Source organism: Phoca vitulina, unplaced genomic scaffold, assembly GCF_004348235.1.
Source record: "Phoca vitulina isolate PV1807 unplaced genomic scaffold, GSC_HSeal_1.0 scaffold45, whole genome shotgun sequence".
Lineage (NCBI taxonomy): Eukaryota > Metazoa > Chordata > Mammalia > Carnivora > Phocidae > Phoca > Phoca vitulina.
The window spans coordinates 11,308,640-11,324,060 of NW_022589748.1; the positions used below are offsets into that span (position 1 = coordinate 11,308,640).

Consider the following 15,421-nt stretch of genomic DNA (forward strand, 5'->3'; position numbering starts at 1 on the left):
TGTGCCTCAGTTTCTTCATCAGTTAAAAGTGGGGATGGTAGTTTATAAAGCACGAAGTTCGTGCCCCATATATATTAGCAAGTATTTGTTGGCTTGCTTTGTGAGGCTAGTGTGACTGCCTCTCTCTCACCAGTCCCCTCCCCATGGGTCCCCTGATGCCGCTCCCCACCCTGCCCGCCACAGAAACCTCAACTACACCATCTGGTGGGGTATGGAATTAAGTCACAACCCTCAGACCTGGGATCTGGGGACCCAGCCAAGGACTCTGGTCTCCCCAGCGCCCCTCCCACTTGCTGCCCATCTTTCCGCTGCCAGCCAGACCTGGACTCCCGCGTGTTCATGCCAAGGGCAACTTGGCCGACCCTCAGCGCTCCCCAGACCTTCTGCCAGCCCTGGGCATCTGCTTCTGGCCACCTCCCTCCATTCTACCTGTGCCCCTGCCAGGTTTCCTCCACTTGCTCAGGGTGAGGTTGCACCATTATGGCCTCCTGCTTCTGGCTTGGAAAGACTTCCCGGCTCTCCTCAGGAAGAGTGCAATGTGTCTCTAACCTAGGATCCAGAGAAGGAGTCAAAAATCAGAAATGGCTCTTATTTACAGGGCCAAGCACACGACAGGCATTTTCATGCACTCTTCTGTTTTCATCCTTTTTGCAAGCCTAGAAGGCAGGTGCCCAATGACTTCCATTTTGCAGGTGAGGAAAAGGTCTGAAAGGTAAAGTCACTCTCTGAGGTCACATGGCTAAGAAGAGGCAGAGGAGGGATTTGAACTCATGTCTTCTGGCTTCTGAGCCCAGACACCTCCATTTGCTTCTGAAGAGCACCCCTTTTCAAGGATGGAGCCTTGAGAACTCTGATGAGTGACAGTAGGGGTGTGGGGGTCAGCACATTGAGTTGGTCCTTCTGCAGATGTTGTCTGGTTTAAATCCCAAGTAGAGATGTCTTGTTTTACCTCGTTTGGCCCTCAAGCAACCCCATGAGGTGGAAATGATCACCCTTTACCGGCAAAAACCTCCCAACCGAATAAATCCATCGTCCCCCCATAGTCCCACAGCTAGTGGGTGGCAGAGCTGGGGTTTGAACTCAGGTCCCTCTGCAGTCAGAGCCCAGGCTTTTCACCAGGGGGCACACCCTGCTGGCCCCCGCGCACCCTGGTGCACCTGACTCCATTCCGCTTGCCACAGCCCAGCCTTTTCCTCAAGTAGACTGGACCCGGGGGAGGGACCGCGGGCGGAGCTTCCTGGCATCAGGCGGGAGTGGTGAGCCCGAGCACAGGCAGCTGTGACCTGGCCGGTTGTGTCCCGGGTGTATTCCTGGAAGCCTCGTTTCTGCTGGGGACACGTGCCGGGTGCTCCCATTGGCGCGGGATTGATGTGCTGACAAGCTCCAGCCCCTGTCCTGAGGGCAATATCTGAGGCTCTCCCCTCCCCATCCTGAGCTCGGCCGGGTCCCTGCAGACAGTGGGTCAGAAGCAGTCAGCAGTGAGGGCGGGTCAGGGCCCCTCGGGGTAGGTGTTTTCTTCCCATGCTGCCAAAAGCCACCAGCCCCATAGGGTGATGTCACAGAGTCTAGGAAGAAACGACCTTCCATTTGTCTTTTCTGAGCAAGCAAATCTTTCAAAAAGACATTTAGACACAACTTCTGGGATTTTTCAAGATAACCCTATGTGGTGGGGGCTACGGGCGTAAAGAGACAAGACTGGCCGTGGAGTGACAGTTTCCAAGCCGGGGGTGGGCACATGGGGCTCCTTGCACTAGTCTCTCTGCTTTTGTACAAGATGGGAATTTCCCATAATAAAATGTTTAAGAAGGACATTTCAGAGACACTGTTGAGGTCAAAAATCTCAGCTGGCTATGGAATGTCCTGGATCTCTATCCTGCTTCTGGACAAGTCAGTCCCTTGCGTGAAGGAGAGAGCTTTGGAAAGACACGGAGCTGAGCCCACATCTTGATTCTGCCACTTCCTGGCTGTGTAACCTTGGGTAGGTTGCTTTGCCTGGTGTGAGCCTCACTTCCTCATCTGTAAAATGGGGATAGATACTGACCTCATTCATTTGTGATGCGTGCCAAGTTCTTAGCATGGTGCTTGCCCTGGACTCTCCTTGGGTCATTGGATCCTGGATCTTGGGCAACATAATACATTCTAGCTTCTGCCTGCTGGTGGGGAGATCTGCCATTTACAGCCCCAAAGGGGACCAAGCCAGAGGGGCCAAGCTGTGCCTGAGACAGAGTGAGACAATATAAATGAGAGATATTGTGATAAAATGCTGGAAATTCAGAGCAGGGAGACTTCTCTTTTGGGGAAGGGTAGGTGGTTGGTGAACAAAGTGGTCTTCTTGGTGGGGGTGTAGGGTGGGCATTGAGCTGGATCCCGAAGGCTGGGGATGGCTCAGACATGGAAAAATGGAAGGAGAGAAGATGTTGAGATTGGGAGGTGAGAAAATGTAAGGCTATACATCAGAACCCCCAGGCACAAAGCAGCAGGAAAGGAGGAGGTGTGTGGCATTCAAAGAGTCATGTCCAGGTGATCCTCAGGTGTCCATGCATCATGGCGGGTGTGAGACTGGGTATGGCTGCCCAACGGGGCACCTCCTCTTCACTTGATAGTGAAGACTCCCCCCGCTTTCTGTTTGTCTCTCTTGTCTTAGATCGGCCCTGAGACACTCCAGCTCAGCTCAGCTTCCTGTCTCACCTTTGCCTACAGGTGTGGTGGCCTGTAGGATTCTGCAGACATTTGGTGTAATTCTTGATAAAGGCAATTTACGAAATGCTCTCCATTTATTCATTAATCCACAGTCATGTCTGGAGCCCCTGTTACTGTCCCAGGCATTGAAGACACAGCAGTGAACGGGACCCATGGTCACAGAGCTTCTGTTTGTTGCAGAGACACTAGGCGTTATTCAGAGGAGCTGGGGAATGCCCTTCTTTGGTGCATGGATTTTGAGTGGCTGATAATGTACACTTCAATATAAGAACAGAAGAGCCACAAGGGCAGGGAATTCTCTCTTGGTTCACTGTTATATCCCCAGCACCTAGAACAATGCCTGGCACATGGGAGGCAGCCAATAAACATTGGGTGAATACAATTGTATGAATACAAAGCACTGATAGTGGGAATCTAAGAGAAGAATGTTTTTCAGGATCAAAATTAACTCAAACACATCCCCAAATCACTGCTTGATGTGATTTGGATTCCTAGGATTCAGAGAGAGAGAGAGAGAAAGGGGGCGGGTAAGGAAGAGTGAGGAGTGGGGGAGAATTCTGCATTATTGCCTTCTTTCTGGGCATGCATCCTCCACCCTGCTACAGAATATGGTCAGACCCAGGGTCCGCACTTACCTGCTTGTGAATAATGCCCACAGCCGAGGAGAAGTCCCTCATACATCCCATAGAGGACACAGACAATGAACACATAATCAAATACATACACAATATCATTTTAGATAGTGATTGTGGTAAGTGACTGTGGAAGTCTGTCCTCTGACCTTTCTGTGCCAGGCGTGGGGGTAGGGAGAAGTGGGGGATTTCCGGGGGGAGACTGCAGATGGAATGGCCCCTGTGCCCTCTGGTTTCTCATTGGTCCTGGCTAGTGGGAGGAGCCAGTAGGAAATCAGAGGGCAGAAGGAGAGAAAGGTGGGGGTATTCCCCCTCTCCTGCCTCACTTTCTCCCTGCTGAGGTTTTGACAGTGACGTGTTCCTCTAAGGAGTGGTTCTCAAAAATGAGGTTCCCAGACCAGCAGCATCAGCAGCCCATGGGAACTTGTTAGAAATGCAGGTTCTTGGGCCCCACACCAGAATTTCTGGTTCTGATGCTTGTTTCAGTGTGGCTGAGCTCCCAGTGCCAAATCCTCCTCTGTGGCTTCACCTCTCACAGACTCCTTTCCCTTGCCTGCCCCCCTCGGCTAGGGGAGGTGAGCCACTCCCCACTGTTGCTAGCCCCTCGCCTCTGTCCACCCTTCTGTGAAGAGTCCCTTCACTCAGCTGTCTTCAGAAGCTCTTTCCGGGGTGCCATCTGTTTCCTGCCAGGACCCTGACTGGTCCAGATGGCCAGGAGGTCACTTCACATTCCTTTAGACAGGGCATACCCTCTCTAGGTTACCCACTCCCCTCTGGCTTGCCTCAGTCACTGCCACCCATTGAGATCTCATGAGTTGGCCACCCTTGTGTTGGGGTTGGATACCAAGCCCCACTTACTGGCCACCTGCCTCAGGGCAAGGTGCAGTGATCAGGACCCCATACAGGATGTTCCCCTTTGAGGCCGTGTGGGTATGAATATGAACTCTCACTTCTTACAGGCAAGGAATCTCCCATTACTTTATTTCTCTAATCTAATGGGACTGAGCTTCCAGTCTCCAAGGTAGGGAGAAATTCAGACCCCACATAATTGAGGCTCCCTGCCAGCCCATGGGTCATGGGAAGCCTTCAGAACTTTTGGGAGAGACTTCTACTTTTTTCCTGCCCCTCTTCTCCCCACTGCTGATGGTTTTCTGGCCCACAGGGGCCATGGGATCCTCACTGGGGTACAGGATCTTTGCTAAGCCTGACCCCTGACTCCAATGTCCAGCTTTCTCAGGTTGGTTTCCTGGAAGGTCCTGACATCTCCTTAGGGGTCTGTGGAGGTTCTGCAGCTCATGGATCCCCAAAACACTTTTTCCCTGGGGTCTGCTGGCTCCACCCTCTTCTGTACAAATTCCTTCTTTCTGTGTCCTCTCTGAAGTGGGGCAGCATTACCCTCCAGTGGATCTCTGGGAACACAGTGGGTCTTTAGGGAACTCTCCTTCCTGGGGAGGAGATGCTCTCTTTTGCCTTCTCAATTCTTGGTAGCCCACCACGAGTCAAAGGAATCAGAGTGGGAGGTAGCAATGGGAGAAAGGGCATCTTCAAGGGGCAAAAATGGGACAATTACTGGACAATGTCCATGCGTTTGGTGGAGACAATGGAGAGTGCAAGGCCACATCCCGGGCACAGACTCATGGGGGAACTATACATCCCTGCAGCTGCCACTTGGCAGTGTGGACTCCTGCCCACTGAGCTGTCCTAGCTGTACCACCTGGTGGTTGGCACCACCTACCTACCAGTCCACCCTGTTATAAGTACTATAGAAACACTAGCATTGGTGGTTTTCACTTTTTATAGATAGGGAAACTGAGGCACCAGAAGGTTAATGTTGAGTCATGCATCTAGTAAGTGATGGAGCCAAGCTGAACCCAGGCGGGTCTGGCAATAGGGCCCCTGCTCTCAGCCCCACTCCCCGCCTCCACCCACCATGCTGGTGGTCTGTGCATCAGTCTGATCTCCTTTCCATTGGACTGCAGAGGCCATGCCCCATGTTTCCTCTGAGTCCTATTTGATGACAGTGATGATGATGACAGTCACCATTTCCTAAGCACTCACTCTGGTCTAGGCATCATGTCTAAGGTCTGTGCCCATGTCAAGTCTTTACAACACCCTTATAGGTGCTATACCCATTAAACAGTCAAGGAAATCAAGGCACAGAAAGACTGGAGACTCACGTGGCCAGAAATGACAGGGCCAGGATTTGAACCCAGATCTGCTGATCCCAGAACTTAGGCTCTTGGCCACTCTGCTATCCTGCCCCACAGACACTGTTGTCATCACTAAGATGACTTACTATTGTTTTTCTAATGTTGAAAATAGATTTTTTTTACAAGTCAGTTTGGAGTGCAGATCTCAGCTGCATGCTGGAATCACCCGGGTAGTTTTTAAAACCCCACTGAAGTGTAGGCCCCACACTGATCAATTAAATTGGGTCTCTGTAGGTGAGGCGTGGGCTTCCCAGGGCTGAGAACCACTTAAGTTGGATGAAGTCTAGGATCCTTCCCAGCTTTCATGTTCCAGGATTCACAGAAGGTACGCTGCCATCAGGTGGCAGTAACATGCCACAGCTCCATGATCTAATTGACAAGCCTCAGTCTGAAGAGATAAAGTGCTCTTGTTTTTAGTTTTATACCCCAATTAAATTTCTTAGTTAAACATATCAACTTAATGATAATTGACAAAGATGTTTTAAAGGCTACTTCTAAAAGCAATAAGACAATATGGTACAGTTTGATATCTTTCACACAAATGGTTAGCTAATTTTTATTATGAAGCACAAGGGTCTGGAGAAAAAACTCCCTTCTGTGTTTGGATTTCAGTTATTAGACTTGTTGACCATCGAAATATCCAGTCTTCCTTATATCATTACTATGATTTTTTCTTAAACTTCAGCATTGACCATCTCTGCTCAAACATCTTCCATTCAGTCTTGTCGATGTAGCAGAAATAGAAGTGTGAGAGCCATTTTATTTGGCCCCTGGTGGATTTTCACTGTCTGCACGGGGATTCTCTGTTCTCTGTTCTCAGGGGATTCCTTTCAGCTCTACCCAGTGGGAATGGCTGGCTGCAGTAGGAAGTTTTGACATAGCAAATTGGAAGAGATAGCTAGAAAAATTTTAAGGCATGGAGTTTGGAGTCTACAGATCTGGACTGAGTCCTGCTCCATTATTACTGGCTGTGTGATCTTGGGCAAGTCACTGGAAGCTCAGAGCCTCGGTTTGCTTGTCTCTAAATAGGGATTCTCAGAGCTACATCATTGCAGGTTATTATGGGATTAAATAGAAGGCAAACACACTTTTACAATAAAACCACTCAACAAACTAGGAATAGGAGGAATGTCCTCAACCTGATAAAGATTATCTATGAAAAGCCTACAGCAAACATCATACTTAATGATATAAGAATAAATGCTTTCTCCCTAAGATCAGGAACAAGACAAGGACATTTGCTCTTGCCACTTTTATTCAACATCATGCTGGAGATTTTAACCAGAGCAATTAGGCAAGAAAAAGAAATAAAAGATATCAAGATTGGGAAGGAAGAAGTAAAACTATCTCTATGATGGCATGATCTTGAATATAGCAAATCCTCAGAATCCACTGAAAACTATTAGAACTTATAAGCGAATTCAGCAAGATTGCAGGGTACAAGGTCAATATATAAAAATTAATCATATTTTTATACCCTAGCAGTGAACAGTCTGAAAATGGAATTAATAAAACAATTCCATATACAATAGCATCAGAAAGAATAAAATTCTTAGGAATAAATCTAACAAAAGAAGTGCAAAACTTATATTCCATAAATTACAGAACATTACTGGAAGAAGTTAAAGAGGATCTAAATAAATGGAAAGACATCCCATGTTCATGGATTGGAAAACATAATATTATTAAGGTGGCAGTATTCCCCGAATTGATCTACAGATTCAGTGCAGTCCCTATTAAAATTCTAACTGGCAGGGTGCCTGGCTGGCTCAGTCAGTAGAGAATGCAATTCTTGATCTCTGGGTTGTAAGTTCAAGCCCCATGATGGGTATAGAGATTACTTAAAAATAAAAATCTTAAAAGAAAAATCCAACTGGCTTTTTTCCCCCAGAAAATGACAAGTTGATTTTAAAATCCATATAGAGGGGTGCCTGGATGGCTCAGTCGGTTAAGTGTCTGACTTTTGATTTCTGCTCAGGTCATGATCTCAGGGTCATGGGACCGAACCCCACATCAGGCTCTGTGTTCAGCAGGGAGTCTGCTGGAGATTCTCTCTCTCTCTCTCCCTCGGTCCCTCCCCCCCAAAATAAATAAGTAAGTCTTAAAAAATAAAATTCATATATGGAAATGCAAGGGACCCAGAATAGCCAAAATCATCTTATAAATGAAAAGCAAAGTTGGAGGACTTACTCAATTTCAAAACTTACTATAAGGCTACAGTAATCAAAAACAGTGTGGTACCGGTATAAGGATAGATATATAGATCAATGGAATAGAATTGAGAGAACAAGATAAACCCTCCCATTTATAGTCAATTAACTTTTGACAAGGGTGCCAAGACAATTCAATGGGGGAAAGAACAGTCTTTCAACAAATGGGGCTGGGACTACTGGATATCCACAGGCAAAAGAATGGAGTTGGACACCTTTTGTACACCATATACATAAGTCAACATCAAATAGATAACAGACCCAAAGGTATGAGTTAAAATGATAAAACTCTTAGAAGAAAGAAGAAATCTTCATGATGTTGTGTCAGGCAAAGTCTTCTGAGATCTGACACAGAAACATGAGCAACAAAAGAGAAATAGATAAATTTGGCTTCTTCATCAAAATTTAAAACTCTCGCACTTCAAAGGACACCATCAAGAAAGTGGAAAGACTATTCACAGAATGGGACAAAATTCTTGCAAGTTGGATATCTGATAAGGTGTATGTATGCAGAATATAAAAAGAACTCTTAGAACTCAATAATAAAATGATAAAATAATCCAATTAAAAATGGGCAAAGGATCTGAATAGACATTTCTCCAAAGATGACATGCAAATGGTGAAGAAGCACATGGAAAGATGCTTCACATCACTAGTAATTAGAGCCATGCAAATCAAAGCCACAATGAGATACCACTTCCCACCTGGAAGGATGCCTATAATATAAAAAAAGATACAAGTGTTTGTCAACAAGTGTTGACAAAGATGTGGAGAAATTGGAACCCTTACACATTGCTAGTGGGAATGTAAAATGCTGCACCTACTTTGGAAAATAGTCTAGTAGTTCCCCAAAAGGCTAAATATAGAGTTTCCACGTGACCTAGCATTTCCACTCCTAGGTATATACTTAAGAGAAATGAAAATTTGTCCCCACAGAATCTTGTACATGAATCTTGTTCATCAATGGTCAAAAAGTGGAAACAAACCCCAAGTCCATTAACCAATGAAGATAAACACAATGGGATGTATCCATATGATGGAATATTATTCAGTCTTAAAAAAAGGAACAAATCACTGATTCATGTGAAAACATCATGCTCAGTGAAAGAAGCCAGACACAAAAGGCCACCTATTGTATAATTCCACTTATGTGAAATGTCCAGAATAGGCAAATCTGTAGAGAAGGAAAATAGATCAGTGGTCGCCCAGTGCCGGGAGGATTGGGAGAAATGGGACTGACTTGTAATAGGTATGGCGTTTCTTTTTGGGGGTAATGAACGTGTTCTAAAATTGATTGTGGTGATGGTCACACAATCTTGTGACTATACTAAGAATACACTAAACATCTTTAAATTGTATACTTTACACTGGTGAATTATATGGCATGTGAATCATAGCTCAGTAAAACCGTTAAAGAAGAGAAGGCAAAATGCTTAGCACATCAGTTTTACATATTATCAGGAGCCCAGTGGTGGTGGGAAGACATTGATGTGGAGCTGGGAGACCCAGAGCTGTAGGGCCCCCTTCTCCCTCCCATCTGGAGTCATGGAGCCAAGGGCCCACAATGCTCTCATGGACCCCAGCAGAAGTTTTAGTTTCTTTTAAAATCAGAAGAAAAAGCTAAACCTTTAGGCAAAGAAAAATTCTATTTTTTTAATTTTTTTTTAAAGATTTTGTTTATTTATTTGACAGAGGGAGACACAGCGAGAGAGGGAACACAAGCAGGGGGAGTGGGAGAGGGAGAAGCAGGCTTCCCACGGAGCAGGGAGCCCGATGAAGGGCTCGATCCCAGGACCCTGGGATCATGACCTGAGCCGAAGGCAGACGCTTAATGACTGAGCCACCCAGGGGCCACCCAAAGAAAAATTTTTACATATAATGTTAATATATTTGTCTTTAGCCAATGCAAGTGTAAAATATAACTTTTAATTTAATTTTTTTTTAATTTGGGAAGGATCCCAACAGACCAAAGTGCCTAGGACCCACAAAGTCTGAACGTGGCCCTGGGTGTTGGTCTGAATTTGACCATTAATGTTTTCTCTCTCCAAATTTTGAGAAAACAAAGTAACATTAAAGAAAGTTCGAAACAATTCATTCAAATCCCTCCATTCTAGCACGCTACCAATTCTTACGTTTTTATCCTCCTTTCCAGTTCTTGGCTGTCAGCAAACATCTCTTTCAGTGGGTTCTAATCTTGGTAGCTCTGACTTGCTGCGTGGTCCTGGTTAGTCACTCAGTGGCCCTGAGCCTTATTTTCTTCATCTGTAAAAGCAGTTGAGGGTCTTGCATCTCAGCATAGAGCCTGGGGAGGAAGCCACAGGAGCCCCAACCAGCCACCTGTGGCCTCGTGATTCTTTAGGAGGGGTGATGTGAATAAGTCACGAGTCCACTCCTTAGCTTGGCACTCAAGACACTTTGTGATCTGGCCCCCGCCTTCCTTCTCAGCCTCATCGGCCAGCACACCCCTTGTCTGGCTTTGCGTTTATATGGGGCTGGAAGGACGTTCGGGATCCCAAAGGGGCTTCCAGGGACCTTCTTAGAGAACTTAGGAAGCTTCAAGCAGACACATGAATTGAGAATGTTAGAAGCTTCCGGGTCTTTTTCACCCCCCAACTCACATTGGTTCCATTTTGACACAAAGTCTATATCCTTGCTGGGATTAGCAGTAAAATCCTTAAACCCAGGGTTGCAAGCTGACCCTAAAGGTCATCTGATCTAGTGTCCCAGGGGCCATCTGGGTGGCTTCCGTGAGGCTGGAGGGAGAGCAGCAGTGAGGGACGGGGACTGTGGCAGACTCCAGGGCTCGTCCCCCATCTGAAGGGGGCAGTATCTGCCTGGCCCATTTGATTGTTGCTGTGTGGGCTGTGGGCCCAGCATAGTCAGCTCTTCTGGTTCTTCAGCTGGATTTGTAGGCAACATTTTTCCTCTCTCAGGATCTTCGTGTGCTACCTTTGTGACACAGGGGCCTGGAGGCTGGGCCATCTTGCTCATCACTGTGTCCTTGGTGGTCAGCCCAGTGCCCAGTGTCAAGGAGGCCCTGGAAGAGACTGAAAAGTTGCAGTTTTGTAAATTTTACACCCAAAGTTTGGGTGTAAGACATTCATTCATTCATTTGCTCATCTGTTTGTCTAGTCATCCTTTTGTTTATTCATTGATATACTTCTTCAACAAATATGTATTATGCATTCACTATGTACCAGACACTGTTTCAGGCAGTAGGGGTCCAGCAGGAAGAGAGATGGGCAGTCAGGGGAGGGACCTGTGGAATATTAAATAGATTAGCCAGGAAAGGCCTCCCTGAGAAGGTAACATTTGAGGAAGGTGATAAAAAAGAGGAAGGGCAAACCATTCAGCTATCTGAAAGGAAAATGCTTCAGGTAGAAGTGGCAGGATGTGCAAAGGCCCTGAGGTAGGGGTATACCTGGCAAATTTAAGGATCAGCAAGGAGGCCAATATGGCTGGGGCCGAGTGAGTGAGGGGGAAGCTAATAGGAGATAAGGTCAGGGAGGTAATGGCCTTGTCGGCCACTGGGAGGACTTGGGTTCTCCCTCTGAGGGTTCTGAACAGAGAAGGACATAATAATCCTTCATAGGTTATAACAGGATCCTCTGGCCACTGTGTGGAGAAGGGCAGAAGCAGGGAGACCCAGGCAGAGGCTACCGCCATAATGTAGGTGGGAGATGGTGGCTGGAGCCGTGGAGGGGGTGAGAAGTGGTCAGATTCTAGATATACCACCAAGCAAGAGCCACAGATCAGATGTGGACGTGTGAGACAAAGGGAGAAATCAAGGTTGACGCCAAGTGTTTGGCCTGAGCACGCGGGGGGATGGAACACACTGAGAATACGGGGCATGCCCTCATGGCATTTACAACTTGTGGGCCATCCATCCAAGAATCATATGCAAAAAGTGGAATTGTAAGGCGACTGGCGTCGGAGAGGGTCAGGGTGCCGTGAGAGCTCGTAATAGGGGAAGCGTGTCCCCGACAGGGGTACAGCATGTGTGAGGCCTCCTGGTGGAGTGTCGGGGCTGAGTGCAGGGGTCCCCGTGAAGGAACTTGGGCTTCATTCTTTGGAAGGTCATCAGAGGGTTTGAGCAGGAGTGTATATGCCTGGGTGCGTGTGTGATGCGATCAGAGTGTGTGTCCTGAGAGCATCCCTCTGGCGGGGGCAGTGTGGAGGCCTGGGGAGCCCAGCGAGGGGTTGCCCTCATCCTGCTGGGTCTGGATGGGGTGGGGGCTGGGGAAGGGGCCCGGGGCTTGGACAGGTGCGAGCCACCTGGCTGGATGGGTTGGAAAGGGGGTGAGCGCAGAGGTGACATCCCTCGTGCTGTTTAGCTGAGTTTGCAGATTCTCTGTCCACAATTTCCTCGGGGACGTTGAGTTTCTGGGAATAAGGGTTAGAGATGCTCGGGGCCCCACTCCCTGCTCGGTGACGAGGCTCAGGGAAGGGGAGAGGCGAAAGCCTGAAGCTCTCATTTCCTCTCACATTCTGAAAACCCTTCTTTTCTTTTCGAAGGTGAAAAATGTCGCAGCTTCATTGACCTGGCCCCGGCATCGGAGAAGGGTAAGTGTGGCCCCCGCTCAGGTGTGCAAGCCCAGTGCCCTTCAGAGACACTTCCTGCCCAGGTGGCTTCCCTCAGCCCCGTGAGGGTTCCTCCAGCAGTGTCCCTGGGCGATGGCTCCCCAGAGAGCCATAATCCTGCCAAGCTCCAAGTTTCTTGAGCAGTCGGGAAGGGGAGAGAGGCAGATGGAAGATCATCCTGTCCTGCCCCCGAGTGGGGCGGTCCTGAGAGTCATTACGCTTTCATACTTCCAGTGTGCACCAGGATTTGGGGAGAGGTAGGACGGGTGTGCGGAAGTTGGGGTCAGGTTAGACCAGTGTTGGGGGCACTGCATCCCAGCTGCAGGATTTGACCTTGGGGAGGGGGCGGGAATCCAAATGTCCTGTGTCTGTCACTCCCTGGTGCACGGGGCCCAAGAGCAGAGATTCTGACCCCCAGTGATGCTCAGATAGGATGGTCAGGGGCTGGCCCAGCTCGCGTGTGGGGTGAGCACAGCGATTAGGTTTAGCTGTAAGGAATGGTGGTCTAAAATAGCTGGCTTCAGAGGAGAAATATGCACTGCTTTTATAAAAGTTTGAAAGCAGCCAGTCCAGGGTGGCTCCGCTCCAGAACCTTGCTGCCCCTTTCCATCATCTCTGTGCTTTTGTCTTCATGGTCTAAGACGGCAGCTGGTGCTCCAGCTGTCACACCTGCCTTCCAGGCAGCAGCTGAGAGGGGGCAAAGGAGAAAGGGCAAAGCTTGCATGTCAACTCCAAGGTTTCTAGAAGTTGCCCACAGCACCTGCTCATGTCTCCTTGGCCAGAACTTGATCCCGGCTGCAAGGGAGGCTGGGAAATGAGGTTGTTGTCCCGGCAACTGTGTGTGCTCAGCTAAGTCGGGGGCTTTAGTATTATGGGAGAGCAAGAGAGCAGATGCTGGAAGACGTGCTGCCAAAGGAACACAGGGCCCTGGCCGCCTCCCGACCCGCCTACCCCCTGCCACCAAGCAGGAGGGCAGCCAGGAGAGAGCAGGTGTGCTGGTGTCTTCAGCCTGGAGACTAGGAGAGGGCTCTGATTCTGGGTGCCGGGGCAGGGAAACTGAGGCAGAAGTCCAGTCCTAGAAACTGTCCCAACAAGGGGGATCTCGGCATGCCTGGCTCAGGAGAAATGCTGAAGTCCAGGGCTTGTGGCCACTCACGCCCCCTGCTGGTGGGGCCGGGCTCGTGGCTTCCCTGCAGTGAGTGTCTGGAGGGTCAGAGACCGGACCTCGGTCCCTGACCCATCTTGGGTGTTGGCGGAGGGGGTGTGGGCGAGAGGGCCATGTGTCATGGAGGCTGGTGATGTTCCTGCCTCGCAGACACTGTCCCCTTGGTGAGCTCCGGCCAAGTGGCAGCCCGTGAGACAGGGACCCCCAGGCACAGGAAAAGGCCCAGCCACCTCCCGCTGAGCAAGCAGGCTTTCAGCAGGGGGGGCTGCCTCCTCAGTTTCCTCCCTGGCTTCCCAGCAACCGCGCCCCGTTTGGCTCCTACAGGTGGCCACCCCTGAAGTTTTGAGCTGAGCATCGGGGCCTCAGCTTCTAAGCCGGGGTCAGGAAGCGCTAGGAATCCTAGTGCTAATATGTGCCCGCACTGTGTTCCCAGGCATTAACTGAGAAGCCCCCCCACAACTCAGCCCACTGCCAGATGAGGAATCTGAGCCTTACAGACAGGGAGCCACCTAAGTGTCCCTTCTCATGTGGGGCAGAGCCCAGGCTTCAGACCCCTCCGCTGTCCTGCGTCTTACAAGCCCGAACCTGGAGGCAGCCCCTTGCCAGTGCTCAGCGCATAAGCCCCAAGACCTTGGAGGCCCGGGGCCGCCTGTGTTCCCCCTCTGGCTTCCGGGAGTGTATGCATGCACGAGCAGGTGCTCCCGCGACTAGGTGCAGGCACACACCCGTGGCTGAGCATGTACACGCGTGTGCCCGTGGGAGCGTGCATGCGCTTGTGTGCCCGGCTGAGCCTGTGCGTGTGTGTGTGTGCACGTGTGAGCGTGTGCGGTGTGGGGACGCGTGTGTCCGTGGATGGCGGCACGTGGGATGCTCGTCCTCCTCCTGGAGACATTTGACCTTTAGTCCTGCTTCTTTTATGAGGACCGAGGGCCCCAGAGAGATTGTGTCTTTGTGTTTTACTGGCCTCGTGATTTTTCTTCCGGGGCTTGGCGGCCACGCCACGGATCTTCTGGCTGTGTATGTGAAAATGTTTATAAGGAGGCCGAGCGCGCTGGCTTTGCCGCCAGGTGGCAGGACGGTGTTCACGTACTCGCTGCCAGTCAAGCGCTTCAGCTGTCCCTTGGATCGGCGGGGTTTGTCGCGCAGCCCCCCGACCCGGCCCTCCGGAGAAGCCTGCAGGAATGTGGTGCTCAAGGGTCCATCCCTGTGCTCGCCTCTCACCGTGACGGTCCATCTCCCAGACGAGGACCCCGGGCCGCGGAGATGGAGTGTGTGGTTCGAGGCCACACTGGGAGTCTGGGGCTGGTGTTTGAGCCCAGGTGTGTTCTCTCCCAAAGCACACTCCTCTCCTGCATTCTTGTCCCTGTGCCCGCTCCCTCTGTGACTTACCTTCTGGTCTGCCTGACATGGTAATAACCATGGCACTCACGCTAACCAGCTTTATGCGGTGCTTACTGGGTGCTGGGCACTGTTCTGAGAGCTTTACACACATGGGCTCATTTTATTTGTTTTTTGTAAATTTATTTAAAAGATATTGTTTATTTATTTGAGAGAGAGCGAAAGTGAGAGAGATCACAGAGGGAGAAGCAGACTAGCTGCTGAGCAGGGAGCCCATTGCGGGCTCGATCCCAGCACCCTGGGATCATGAGCTGAGCTGAAGGCAGACCCCTAACTGACTGAGCCACCCAGGCGCCCCCACATTGGCTCCTTTTAATCCTCATTTTACAGGTGAGGAAACTGAGGCATAGAGAGTTAATTGGCTTGCCCGAGTCATACAGTTAAGACGCTGGGTTTTGAACCTGAGCGGTTTGGCTCTTAAATGCCTGGTTCTTCTGCTAAAAAGCTAGGCCTTCCAAGACTCTGTGAGTGAGTGAGTGAGTGTGTGTGTGTGTGGTCGAGGGTCAGTGTGTGTATGTATGAGCG

The 15,421-nt window shown here is 49.6% G+C and overlaps 1 protein-coding gene across 2 annotated transcripts in view; it reads left to right on the top strand.

The window, feature by feature from the left end:
• The window catches only part of GSG1L (GSG1 like), a 203,621-nt gene that overhangs the window by 58,394 nt on the left and 129,806 nt on the right, over positions 1–15,421 (top strand). For both annotated transcript variants that reach the window (XM_032430865.1, XM_032430866.1), the window contains exon 2: positions 12,268–12,315. In XM_032430865.1, the coding sequence (XP_032286756.1) occupies positions 12,268–12,315 (48 nt within the window). The remainder of the gene's footprint in view (positions 1–12,267; positions 12,316–15,421) is intronic.